General features: G+C 45.2%; 1 protein-coding gene across 3 annotated transcripts in view; it reads left to right on the plus strand.

Annotated features, from left to right (window-relative positions):
• The window catches only part of PCP4L1 (Purkinje cell protein 4 like 1), a 76,291-nt gene that overhangs the window by 37,993 nt on the left and 24,137 nt on the right, over positions 1-14,161 (plus strand). The window contains exon 1 of one of the 3 annotated variants that reach the window (XM_063946903.1): positions 8,878-8,976. The exons of the other annotated variants lie outside the window; for them this stretch is intronic. Coding sequence (XP_063802973.1) covers positions 8,893-8,976 — 84 coding nt within the window. The 5' untranslated portion in view covers positions 8,878-8,892. Of the gene's footprint in view, positions 1-8,877; positions 8,977-14,161 lie in introns of those variants that run through there. 3 annotated transcript variants of the gene reach the window in all.

Below are 14,161 nucleotides of genomic sequence, written 5' to 3' on the forward strand. Positions count from 1 at the left end.
CTTAGGTTACACAGGCGCTACTTGTACCCCAACCACCTGTCATCTGTTTATCGAGTACGGGAGGCACCACTTACCATGGAGTGTCAGCTCCTCTGCATTTGGTGTCTCACCTTAACGGGACACATTTTTTGTTACGTATGTGGTAAAAAACAGAGACTTTTATGTGTTACGGACGGTATGAAAGTGATGATATTAGCGTTTCTCTTAGAAGTAGGGCTTTCTCTTAGTAGCATTTTTTATATGTTTTTATTTTAGGGTTATAAATGCCAAATTCGATGACAAAATAAATAAAAACTAAAACCATTTTGCCATAATTCTAGTCAGGGTTATGTAGAAACCAGGGCAGTGCCGCTCCTGACAGGAACAAATGGCGGCGACCAGAATATGCGGCCAGTCATCCATTACCCATGTAATGCGATGTGCCGCCACACTCACTGAGCAGGACGCAATTCTCAGAGCCCTAGCTGTGGCTATTACATTACAGGTCTGTCCCGGGAAACGCTGGCTGCTAAAGGCTGATACTAGGGAGGCCAATCCCGGGCCATTTTTTCAATCCCGGGTATCGGGATTGAAAAATGGTCAATCCCGGGATACCCGGGATTGGCTTTTACCTAGGTGGCCGCCCCCTCGCCCCACCCCGCCCCGCCTTCCCTGCACATATAACTCACCATATACCGAGGGCGGGCGGGACGGGAACATCCTGTGAATGCTGCTGGCGGCTCCCACCAGCAGCTGACAGCGCAGCGTGACCTCTCACGCTGCGCTGGGGACCCGGAAGGAGGAAGCCGGGCAGCGTTTGAGCGCCCTGTGGACGCTCAACGCTGATCCCTCAATCCCCGGGATTGGAGCTTCCAATCCCGGGATTGAATCCCGGCCATTTTGGGGCCTAAATCCCGGGATCCCGTCGATCCCGATCCCGGGATTGGCCACCATAGCTGATACATTGACATTGAGTAGTTATATTTCTCTTTTTCTGCATTTCTTTCCATTTGTTGTTATTCTCTGAGCTTAGAATACAATTGTAGTAAAATGATATTCAGTAAGCATGACTTGAAAGGTATGATAGTGCTCCCTGAGACATAGTACCACTTCTGTTCTGTATACTGGGATATGTAATAACTGCATAGTACCACTTCTGTCCTGTATACTGGGATATGTAATAACTGCATATTACCACTTCTGTCCTGTATACTGGGATATGTAATAACTGCATATTACCACTTCTGTCCTGTATACTGGGATATGTAATAACTGCATAGTACCACTTCTGTCCTGTATACTAGGATATGTAATAACTGCATATTACCACTTCTGTCCTGTATACTGGGATATGTAATAACTGCATATTACCACTTCTCCTGCCCTGTATACTGGGATATGTAATAACTGCATAGTACCACTTCTCCTGCCCTGTATACTGGGATATGTAATAACTGCATAGTACCACTTCTCCTGCCCTGTATACTGGGATATGTAATAACTGCATAGTACCACTTCTGTCCTGTATACTGGGATATGTAATAACTGCATATTACCACTTCTCCTGCCCTGTATACTGGGATATGTAATAACTGCATAGTACCACTTCTCCTGCCCTGTATACTGGGATATGTAATAACTGCATAGTACCACTTCTCCTGCCCTGTATACTGGGATATGTAATAACTGCATAGTACCACTTCTCCTGCCCTGTATACTGGGATATGTAATAACTGCATATTACCACTTCTCCTGCCCTGTATACTGGGATATGTAATAACTGCATAGTATCATTTGTCATGTTCTGTATACTGGGATATGTGACACTGCATATTACAACTTCTCCTTTTCTATATACTGGGATATGTAATAACTGCATAGTACCACTTCTCCTGCCCTGTATACTGGGATATGTAATAACTGCATAGTACCACTTCTCCTGCCCTGTATACTGGGATATGTAATAACTGCATATTACCACTTCTCCTGCCCTGTATACTGGGATATGTAATAACTGCATAGTATCATGTGTCATGTTCTGTATACTGGGATATGTGACACTGCATATTACAACTTCTCCTTTTCTGTATACTGGGATATGTAATAACTGCATAGTACCACTTCTCCTGCCCTGTATAGTTACTGGGATATGTAATAACTGCATAGTACCACTTCTCCTGCCCTGTATACTGGGATATGTAATAACTGCATATTACCACTTCTCCTGCCCTGTATACTGGGATATGCAATAACTGCTTAATATCATTTGTCATGTTCTGTATACTGGGATATGTAATAACTGCATATTACAACTTCTCCTATTCTGTATACTGGGTTATTTTATTACAATTGCATAGTATAACTTCTTTTCTGTATACAGAGATATGTGACACTGCATAGTACCACTTCTCCTGTCCTGTATACTGGGGTATGTGATACTGCATAGTACCCCTTCTGTCCTGTATAATGGGATGTACAAGATATGCATAGTACCACTTCTCCTATCCTTTATATTGGGGTATGTGAGACTCCATAATACCCCTTCTGTTCTGTAGACTGGGGTATGTGACACAGCATAGTACCACTTCTCCTGTTCTATATGCTGGGGTATGTGACACTGCATAGTACCACTTCTCCTGTTCCATATACTGGGGTATGTGACACAGCATAGTACCACTTCTCCTGTTCTATACACTGGGGTATGTGACACTGCATAGTACAACTTCTCCTGTTCTATACACTGTGGTATGTGACACTGCATAGTACCACTTCTCCAGTTCTATATACTGGGGTATGTGACACAGCATAGTACCACTTCTCCTGTTCTATATACTGGGGTATGTGACACTGCATAGTACAACTTCTCCTATTCTATACACTGTGGTATGTGACACTGCATAGTACAACTTCTCCTATTCTGTATACTGGCTGTAAACATTGACAGTTGAGGGTGAAAGTCAGCAGTTTGGTTGAATTTCCAGGAACTCTTTTCCTTGTAGATAATCACAAGGAGACAAACATCCCAGTGACCTTGATCAGGGCCTGGCTGACCTTCTCCTGTCCGTGTGTTGTATTAGTCTGCCAGGAACAATCCCGTAAATATACCGCTCTTCCCACAAACCTCATTTACAAACAGGATCACAATCCAATGCCACGTCTGTAAAAAGTGCCCTAGGGGGAGATGTACCAAGCGTCGGAGAGAGATACAGTGGAGACGTTGCCTAAAGCAAACAATCATCTGTCATTTCAAAGACTACGCTGGATAATTGATAGCTAGAACCTGATTAGTTGCCTTGGGCAACTTCTCTACTTTAGCTCTCTCCACAGCTTGATACATCTCCCCCTAGTGCGGTCACAGCCCATAGCGTGCAGCCTGCAGCTGGGATTCTTACCTGGAAGAGCTGCTATGTGCGGTAATCGGGCAGCTTAGTACATGGTGTAATTAGTTAGGCATCCACACCGCCATGGCGCAGTCACTTAGACCAGGGCCTGTTTATCTCTCCCCCTCCCCACCAGCTGTTTCCGGATACATCAGCGCACCACATTGACACGGCTTAATACCTGTCATGCTGGAAAGAGGATTGCTTATCGATCGGTCCTGCGCAGTCCATCCAAAAGTGAATATGAGTTTAACCTGTCAGCCGCTGGACAAATATGTAATCCTGTTCCTTCCGTATGGTCACGTCAGGGACATCCCAGCGCCACTGACTATATAGAAGGGGGCTGGAGATAATTTAATGGTCACAGGTAAAATCGCCGTTGGGGTGGATGATAAACGAGCATCTACAGATCTGCATCATTGGCTGGCGGTGGTCAAATGGGACTCCCAAGGCTGGTTCTTGACCCCAGTTATTGATCGTGGTATTATGCTATAGAACGACGCCATGGTCACATAGCCTATAATGTTCCGAGAATAATTAGAAAGCAAGGACGGTGGTTGTTATAATGATTTCCTGACGTGTCTTCTCCGCTCATGTCTGCGTGTTAAGCGCAGAATTGTCACCCTGAATTAAAGAAAGAAAAAAATGAATTTGCAGGAATGAAACTGGTGCGTCCCGACGTGTCCACATACACCTGCCCTCAAATTGCGCCAAATAGGCCCAGACTTTGTAACTAAGCCGGGCCATGCGTCTCGTTACAGGCTATCCCAAAATATGCATCTTAGTCGCATTGCCAATGCCACACGGTTACACTGCACGGGTACCTGACATAGGTGGTCATTCCGAGTTGTTCGCTCGCAAGCTGCTTTTAGCAGCTTTGCACACGCTAAGCCGCCGCCTACTGGGAGTGAATCTTAGCTTCTTAAAATTGCGAACGAAAGATTCGCAATATTGCGATAAGACATCTCTGTGCAGCTTCTGAGTAACTCGAGACTTACTCAGCATCTGCGATCAGTTCAGTGCTTGTCGTTCCTGGTTTGACGTCACAAACACACCCAGCGTTCGCCCAGACACTCCTCCGTTTCTCCAGACACTCCCGCGTTTTTCCCAGAAACGGTAGCGTTTTTTCACACACACCCATAAAACGGCCTGTTTCCGCCCAGAAACACCCACTTCCTGTCAATCACATTACGATCACCAGAACAAAGAAAAAACCTCGTAATGCCGTGAGTAAAATTCCTAACTGCATAGCAAATTTACTTGGCGCAGTCGCAGTGCGGACATTGCGCATGCGCACTAAGCAGAAAATCGCTGCGATGCGAAGAAATTTACCGAGCGAACAACTCGGAATGACCCCCATAGGGCGCAGCTGATGTGTGCAACTCGGACGCTGGGTAATAAGGCAAAATATGGTGGTCCGGTACGAGTAAGCCGCGCCACGCTTCGTTGTGCGACTTTGTACCAATTCCTTTGACAAAACACTAATCCTAAATACATATGACACTATAAGCTACTTTGCACACGATGGGAATAAGATGCTGGAAAAAAGTACAAAAGTCTGGGATTAGTTACCCGCGGCGGAGCGTCTCGCTACATATGGCGCAAAAGGATAAATGTATGAAGACACATATGTGACATTTCTGGGCGGCTGATTAGGCTGGGACTTATAGTCCCACAACGGCCAGAGAATGACAGATTATCCTTGCGTCTTGTCTACGCAGTGGATCACTAACCCTACCAATATACAGTTCGTGATAGAATATATCAGGGCTTTCGGTTTACAAGGAATATGGACATGTAGGAGAATGGTCCAGACCGCTACCCACAATGCACCGGTATAAGAATGCGCGGCAATCCATTGTATATTTGCTATACATTGCTACTGTTTGATTGTTAGTGCTCGGCCAAGGACATGTATGTGGGTGCGTGGGTGGGTGTGGGTTTAGTTCCTAGAGGACCCCACAGAGTATGTTGCTGCTAGGAGACTCAAGGTCTCAGCCCTGAACCAATATGGCACCAAGGCATTTATGGTTGCCCCAGCAACCGCTGTTTCTACGGAAACAGCAGGAGGACAACATAAACCAGTAATGAGGAGAGCACAGGGATCATGGTGTATATCTGTTCATCTGTACGGATGCATTTATACAAGTACAAGAGGAATAGGGGGAGAAACAAAAATCATATAATTATTAATACTTCACAATTAGGGACTGAAATTTGCACAAAATCCAGGATTTTTCTGAGATATTTTGCTGGAGTTTAAAAGTTAGTTACAAAAGGCATAATGCAAATATTATTTCTAGAGTTCTGCCATGTACGCAATGTGCTCGTGTATATATGTTTTTTCTTTTGTTGGTTGCTAATTCCATTCTTTAATTACCATGTTACACCCCTGAGTCACTTTGCTTGACGGTGTGATTAGCGTGGGGCTAATTGTAGTGTAGTCACACTTTGGATCTTTTCTCTGCTGTACTTTGTAGATGTGTTGTGCATCTGTGTTGGGTGTAAAGAGTAACATGAGTCAGTTGGAGTCCATTATGGGTTTAGTAAGAAACCTCCCCTGCTGTTCCTGACACATATAGACATGGTTTATTTTAGATTTCCAGAGTGATTTGTGTATTAGTGTCAGGTTTATACCTCTTGTACGTGCTACAGATCCCTTTTTGTGCCTTATAAGTAAAAGATAATGATCATTTTTGAGAAGTAAGTGGAGGGGAGGATAAGAAGAGACAGTAGACCTGGAGTAGAGGAAGTAAGTAGATTTGGGGAGGATCATGGAGTCCAGTGGAGGATGGAAAGAGACTGGAGACCATAGGGGGATGAATAGAGACTGGAGGCCTAGAAAGGTAGAAAGAAGACTGGAGACATGGGAAGGATGAAAATATAAACTAGAGGCTGGGGAAGGAAGAAAGAAGACGAGACATGGAAAGGATGAAATTATAAACTAGAGGCTGGGGAAGGAAGAAAGAAGACGAGACATGGAAAGGATGAAAATATAAACTAGAGGCAGGGGAAGGAAGAAAGAAGACGATACATGGAAAGGATGAAAATATAAACTAGAGTCTAGAGGCTGGGGAAGGGAGAAAGAAGACGAGACATGGAAAGGATGAAATTATAAACTAGAGGTTGGGGAAGGAAGAAAGAAGACGAGACATGGAAAGGATGAAATTATAAACTAGAGGCTAGGGAAGGAAGAAAGAAGACGAGACATGGAAAGGATGAAAATATAAACTAGAGGCTGGGGAAGGAAGAAAGAAGACGATACATGGAAAGGATGAAAATATAAACTAGAGTCTAGAGGCTGGGGAAGGGAGAAAGAAGACGAGACATGGAAAGGATGAAATTATAAACTAGAGGTTGGGGAAGGAAGAAAGAAGACGAGACATGGAAAGGATGAAAATATAAACTAGAGTCTAGAGGCTGGGGAAGGGAGAAAGAAGACGAGACATGGAAAGGATGAAAATATAAACTAGAGGCTAGGGAAGGAAGAAAGAAGACGAGACATGGAAAGGATGAAAATATAAACTAGTCTCTAGAGGCTAGGGAAGGAAGAAAGAAGACGAGACATGGAAAGGATGAAAATATAAACTAGTCTCTAGAGGCTGGGGAAGGAAGGAAGAAAACTGGAGACATGGGGAGGATGAAAATATAAACTAGACTCTAGAGGCTGGGGAAGGAAGAAAGAAAACTGGAGACATGGGGAGGATGAAAATATAAACTAGAGGCTGGGGAAGGGAGAAAGAAGACGAGACAAGGAAAGGATGAAAATATAAACTAGTCTCTAGAGGCTGGGGAAGGAAGGAAGAAAACTGGAGACATGGGGAGGATGAAAATATAAACTAGAGGCTGGGGAAGGAAGAAAGAAGACGAGACATGGGGAGGATGAAAATATAAACTAGACTCTAGAGGCTGGGGAAGGAAGAAAGAAGACTGGAGACATGGGGAGGATGAAAATATAAACTAGAGGCTGGGGAAGGAAGAAAGAAGACTGGAGACATGGTGAGGATTATAATAGACTGGGGAGGAAAATGAGACTAGTTGGGAAGGGCGAGGAAAGTGATACTAGTTAGGAAGAGGGAAGAAAGGGACAGAAGCCGGGAAGAGGGAAGATAGGGACAGGAGTCTAGAAGAGGGAAGAAAGGGACAGAAGCCGGGAAGAGGGAAGATAGGGACAGGAGTCTAGAAGATGGAAGAAAGGGATAGGAGTCGGGAAGAAAGGGACAGGAGCTGGGAAGAGGGAAGAAAGGGACAGAAGCCAGGGAGATGGAAGAAAGGGACAGGATTTGGGAAAAGGTAGAAAGGGACAGGAGCTGGAAAGAAGGAAGAAGGGACAGGAGTTGGGATGAGGGAAGAAGGGACAGGAGCTGGGAAGATCGAAGAAGTGAGATGAGCCGGGAAGAAGGGACAGGAGCTGGAAAGAGAGAGGAAAGTGATACAGTTATTAAGAGGGAAGAAGGGACAAGAGCTGGGAAGAGAGAGGAAAGTGATTCTAGTTATTAAGAGGGAAGAAAGGACAGGAGTCAGGATGAGGGCAGAAGGGACAGGAGCTGAGAAGAGAGAAGAAAGTTACCTGAGACAGGAAGAGGGAAAATAATGGTCTGACCCAGAAAGAGGGAAGAAAATGACAGGAGCCGGGAATAGAGTGACTTCAGCCAAGAACAGGGTAGAAAGTGATAGGAGCCAGGAAGATGTATGAAAGTGACAGAAGACGGGAAGAGGTGACAGGAGTCGGGAAGAGGAAGAAAGGGAGAGGAGCAGGGAAGTGAAGAAAGTGCCTGAGCCATACAGGGGGAAGAAAGGGACAGGAGCCAGGAATATAGAGAGGAAAGTGATAGGGAGGATGAGGGATGTGGCAGAAACACTGATTCTAGTCTCAGCAAGAGAATACTAACCCACCAATGTGTTGCAGAAATAATAAAGAGAATGAAGATGTACAAAAACAGCACACAAAGCCAAAAAGAGAGCGTGTGGGGGAAAGTATCACTGTGATGGGGTCTTACAGCATTTTCAGTATTTAAAGCGAGAACAGCAGATATTCTTCTGTGTCTTCTCTTACTAGATAATGGCCCATGATCGGCGTGCACACACAGAGGAGACGTACATCCCCCCGCATTATAGCACGGCACTGTGATGTGCCACAGACACATATGCCCACAGGAGCGGCCAGGCGTGACCTGCTGAACGTGTCCCAATGATGTGAGGAAAATGACATCTCAGTAATCAGTTCCTCTGCCGGAGGCTTGTACATTACTTTACAGAGACGCTCTATCACACATGCTAATTGCCTCATGTACGAGCGTGGGTGCTGGCTGGCCATGGACGGAGCCGCCTCTCTCTCTACGAGGACCCAGCACTGAGCAGATAAATGATTCCCTACACCACGTCCTATCTCATTACCATCCCATGCTGCTGACTGACACTCTACATCGCACTCTTCCCACCCTACTGGAAATTGGTACATTGTGGTTTTTCAGCGTTGATCAAAAGAGGCAATTAATAGTAATGAAACCAAACCATAGACTCAACCTCATTGATGAATTGCATCTGCCTACTATCTGAAAAGCTCAGTTTTGTTCCCCGGGGAAGGACAGACCGGGGTCACCGGGGGGAGGGGCAGGTAAGTTCCATACTAATTGGTTCTGGTATGAATGGTCGACCATGTTAAGGTCAACATTAATTAGGTCGACCACTATTGGTCGACATGGACATGGTTGACATGGACTAATAGTCTACACATGAAAATGGTCGACAAAGGACAGGTCGACACATGAAAAGGTCGACATGTTTTTTTTTTACTATTTTGGTGTAATTTTTTCCCTAACATGACCAGGAACCCCAATTGGTGGCTCGCTCGCTCGGTTACCGTTCCCAATCGTAGTCCACGTGGATGGTAAAGTATAAAAGAAGGTAAAAATTAAAAACTTTTTAAAAGGCCACGTCGACTTTTTCATGTGTCGACCTGTCCCGTGTCAACCATTTTCATGTGTTGACCATATGTCCATGTCAACCAATAGTGGTTGACCTAATGACTGTCAACCTTAACATGGTCGACCATCCTTACGGATACCATATTATTAATTTACTGCTTATTCATGAACATGGAACCCTATGTGGGTATAAATCTTCCGTACAGTGACCGGGAACCCCAGTTAGTCCACCATGTCCCCTCACATGGCGAGCGAACAGGTTACCGTTCCCAATTGTAGTCCACGTGGATCGTTTAGCATGAAAAAGTAAAAAAAGAAATAAAATTAAAACCGTTAAAAACCCACGTCGACCTTTTATCATGTCGACCTTTTGTCATGTCGACCTAGAGTCCCTGTCGACCTAGAAACCATGTCAACCTACTTACTGTTGACCTATAGTGGTCGACCTAGACATTGTCGGCCTAAGTGTGGTCGATCTAGAGACTGTATCCCGTTATCAGGACCAGAGGGATAAATGTAATTTTGCTGTCCAGTTTACCTTCAGGACCATGGGGGGTCATTCCGAGTTGTTCGCTCTGTAAATTTCTTCGCATCGCAGCGATTTTCCGCTTAGTGCGCATGCGCAATGTCCGCACTGCGACTGCGCCAAGTAAATGTGCTATGCAGTTAGGAATTTTACTCACGTTTTTTTCTTCGTTCTGGTGATCGTTGTGTGATTGACAGGAAGTGGGTGTTTCTGGGCGGAAACAGGCCGTTTTATGGGAGTGTGTGAAAAAACGCTACCGTTTCTGGGAAAAACGCGGGAGTGGCTGGAGAAACGGAGGAGTGTCTGGGCGAACGCTGGGAGTGTTTGTGACGTCAAACCAGGAACGACAAGCTCTGAACTGATCGCAGATGCCGAGTAAGTGTCCAGTTACTCAGAAACTGCACAGAGATGTCTTATCGCAATATTGCGAATCTTTCGTTCGCAATTTTGATAAGCTAAGATTCACTCCCAGTAGGCGGCGGCTTAGCGTGTGCAAAGCTGCTAAAATCCGCTTGCGAGCGAACAATACGGAATGACCCCCATGGTCAGTAAGCTCACACTTCTCTCCAGCGTCTTACAGGTTAGAGGTGACACTGGGCCTGATTCCTGTTTGTACAGTAAGTAAAGCAAAAAAAAGCAAATAACTTTGTGTCTGGAACAAACCATATTGCCATGCAAGGGGAGCAAATACATTTATATTGTTTCTGTGCAGGGTAAATACTGGCTGCTTTTGCATGTAGCCCACCCGTTACCTTTATTTTTACATTTCAGTTTGGACACACCCCACCCATATCTAATTCTCTCTGCACATGTTACATCTACCCCACCCCCCCCCCCCCGACCCCCCCCCCTGCACTGCACATGGTTTTGCCCAGGTGCACAGTTACTTGCTTTTTTTTTTTGCTTTACTTCCTAAACAGAATCTGCCCAGAATACATAACATTTGCCTGAATATCTTTGTGTCTCTTCTTCACCTCCTGGGTTTGTCGCAGATTAGGAAACGTTGCCTATGATAGAGCCTCTGAATTCTATTGCTGACCAAGGGGGTAATTCAGATCTGATTGCACGCTAGTTTTTTTCGCTGCGCTGTGATCAGGTCAGAACTGTGCATGCGTATGCACCGCAATGCGCAGGCGCATTGCTGGGGTACAAAGCGGATCGTTGCTGAGCGATGGTTTGTACAAAGAATCCATTTGCACAGCCGATCGCAAGGAGATTGACAGGAAGAAGGCGTTTGTGGGTGGCAACTGACCGTTTTCTGGGAGTGGTTGGAAAAACGCAGGCGTGTCTAAGCGTTTGCAGGGCGGGTGTCTGACGTCAGTTCTGGCCCCGGACAGGCTGAAGTGATCGCAGCGGCTGAGTAAGTTCTGGGCAACTCAGAAACTGCACAAAACTTTTTTGTACCGCTCGGTGCACACGCGATCACACACTTGCAAAGCAAAAACACACTCCCCTGTTGGCGGTGACTATCTACTTGCAGAGCTGCAAAAAACCCCTAGCGAGCGATCAGGTCGGAATTAGGAGCCAAGTCCTCAGTGTCCCCTTTGCTGGGTGCAGTCATTTGCTTGATTTAGAGTTTAGGTTGAAATGAATGCGCTCAACATGGGTAAAACACATTTTGAGTTACAGGTGTCTGGCACTTGCACCCGTATTTTATTGGAGAGGTGTATTGCACCCGTATTGGAGAGGTGTATTGCACCCGTGTTGTATTGGAGAGGTGTATTGCACCCGTATTGTATTGGAGAGGTGTATTGCACCCGTATTGTATTGGAGAGTTGTATTGCACCCGTATTGTATTGGAGAGTTGTATTGCACCCGTATTGTATTGGAGAGGTGTATTGCACCCGTATTGTATTGGAGAGGTGTATTGCACCCGTATTGTATTGGAGAGGTGTATTGCACCCGTATTGTATTGGAGAGGTGTATTGCACCCGTATTGTATTGGAGAGGTGTATTGCACCCGTATTGTATTGGAGAGGTGTATTGCACCCGTATTGTATTGTATTGGAGAGGTGTATTGCACCCGTATTGTATTGTATTGGAGAGGTGTATTGCACCTGTATTGTATTGGAGAGGTGTATTGCACCCGTATTGTATTGGAGAGGTGTATTGCACCCGTATTGTATTGTATTGGAGAGGTGTATTGCACCCGTATTGTATTGGAGAGGTGTATTGCACCCGTATTGTATTGGAGAGGTGTATTGCACCCGTATTGTATTGGAGAGGTGTATTGCACCCGTATTGTATTGGAGAGGTGTATTGCACCCGTATTGTATTGGAGAGGTGTATTGCACCCGTATTGTATTGGAGAGGTGTATTGCACCCGTATTGTATTGTATTGGAGAGGTGTATTGCACCCGTATTGTATTGGAGAGGTGTATTGCACCCGTATTGTATTGGAGAGGTGTATTGCACCCGTATTGTATTGGAGAGGTGTATTGCACCCGCATTGTATTGGAGAGGTGTATTGCACCCGTATTGTATTGTATTGTATTGGAGAGGTGTATTGCACCTGTATTGTATTGGAGAGGTGTATTGGACCCGTATTGTATTGTATTGTATTGGAGAGGTGTATTGCACCCGTATTGTATTGGAGAGGTGTATTGCACCCGTATTGTATTGTATTGGAGAGGTGTATTGCACCCGTATTGTATTGGAGAGGTGTATTGCACCCGTATTGTATTGGAGAGGTGTATTGCACCCGTATTGTATTGGAGAGGTGTATTGCACCCGTATTGTATTGTATTGGAGAGGTGTTTTGCACCCGTATTGTATTGGAGAGGTGTATTGCACCCGTATTGTATTGTATTGGAGAGGTGTATTGCACCCGTATTGTATTGTATTGGAGAGGTGTATTGCACCCGTATTGTATTGGAGAGGTGTATTGCACCCGTATTGTATTGGAGAGGTGTATTGCACCCGTATTGTATTGTATTGTATTGTATTGTATTGGAGAGGTGTATTGCACCCGTATTGTATTGGAGAGGTGTATTGCACCCGTATTGTATTGTATTGGAGAGGTGTATTGCACCCGTATTGTATTGGAGAGGTGTATTGCACCCGTATTGTATTGGAGAGGTGTATTGCACCAGTATTGTATTGGAGAGGTGTATTGCACCCGTATTGTATTGGAGAGGTGTATTGCACCCGTATTGTATTGGAGAGGTGTATTGCACCCGTATTGGAGAGGTGTATTGCACCCGTATTGGAGAGGTGGATCAGGAGGTTGACATGCAAGTATAGTACACTAAGGGATCGGTTCAATTAGGGGCGATGGGGGTAATTCCAAGTTGATCGCAGCAGGAAATTTTTTAGCAGTTGGGCAAAACCATGTGCATTGCAGGGGAGGCAGATATAACATGTGCAGAGAGTTAGATTTGGGTCGGTTATTTTGTCTCTGTGCAGGGTAAATACTGGCTGCTTTATTTTTACACTGCAATTTAGATTTCAGTTTGAACACACCCCACCCAAATCTAACTCTCTCTGCACATGTTATATCTGCCCCCCCTGCAGTGCACATGGTTTTGCCCAATTGCTAACAAAAATCCTGCTGCGATCAACTCAGAATTACCTCCTACTTGCGATGTACTGTTAGAACAGTGGGGGTCATTCCGAGTTGTTCGCTCGTTATTTTTCTGTCGCAACGGAGCGATTAGTCGCTAATGCGCATGCGCAATGTCCGCAGTGCGACTGCGCCAAGTAAATTTGCTATGCAGTTAGGAATTTTACTCACGGCATTACGAGGTTTTTTCTTCGTTCTGGTGATCGTAATGTGATTGACAGGAAGTGGGTGTTTCTGGGCGGAAACTGGCCGTTTTATGGGTGTGTGTGAAAAAACGCTACCGTTTCTGGGAAAAACGCGGGAGTGGCTGGAGAAACGGAGGAGTGTCTGGGCGAACGCTGGGTGTGTTTGTGACGTCAAACCAGGAACGACAAGCACTGAACTGATCGCAGATGCCGAGTAAGTCTGAAGCTACTCAGAAACTGCTAAGAAGTGTCTATTCGCAATTTTGCTAATCTTTCGTTCGCAATTTTGATAAGCTAAGATTCACTCCCAGTAGGCGGCGGCTTAGCGTGTGCAAAGCTGCTAAAAGCAGCTTGCGAGCGAACAACTCGGAATGACCACCAGTGTTGGAATGCCTGCAACAGAACTCTTCATCGCCCGTAAAGTGTGCATTTTAATTTGCAACCCCATTGGCGTGCATATTCTAATGCAAGGTTTAGGAGCTACTGTATGGTGCACATCACAACGCCGGCATCACTTATAGTTGAAATTACCCCTTTCAGTGTACAGGTGCCCATATAAGGTGCACTTTATTCGGGTGCATGTTTGAGAGTTGATGAAGGTG

Source organism: Pseudophryne corroboree, chromosome 12 (assembly GCF_028390025.1).
Source record: "Pseudophryne corroboree isolate aPseCor3 chromosome 12, aPseCor3.hap2, whole genome shotgun sequence".
Lineage (NCBI taxonomy): Eukaryota > Metazoa > Chordata > Amphibia > Anura > Myobatrachidae > Pseudophryne > Pseudophryne corroboree.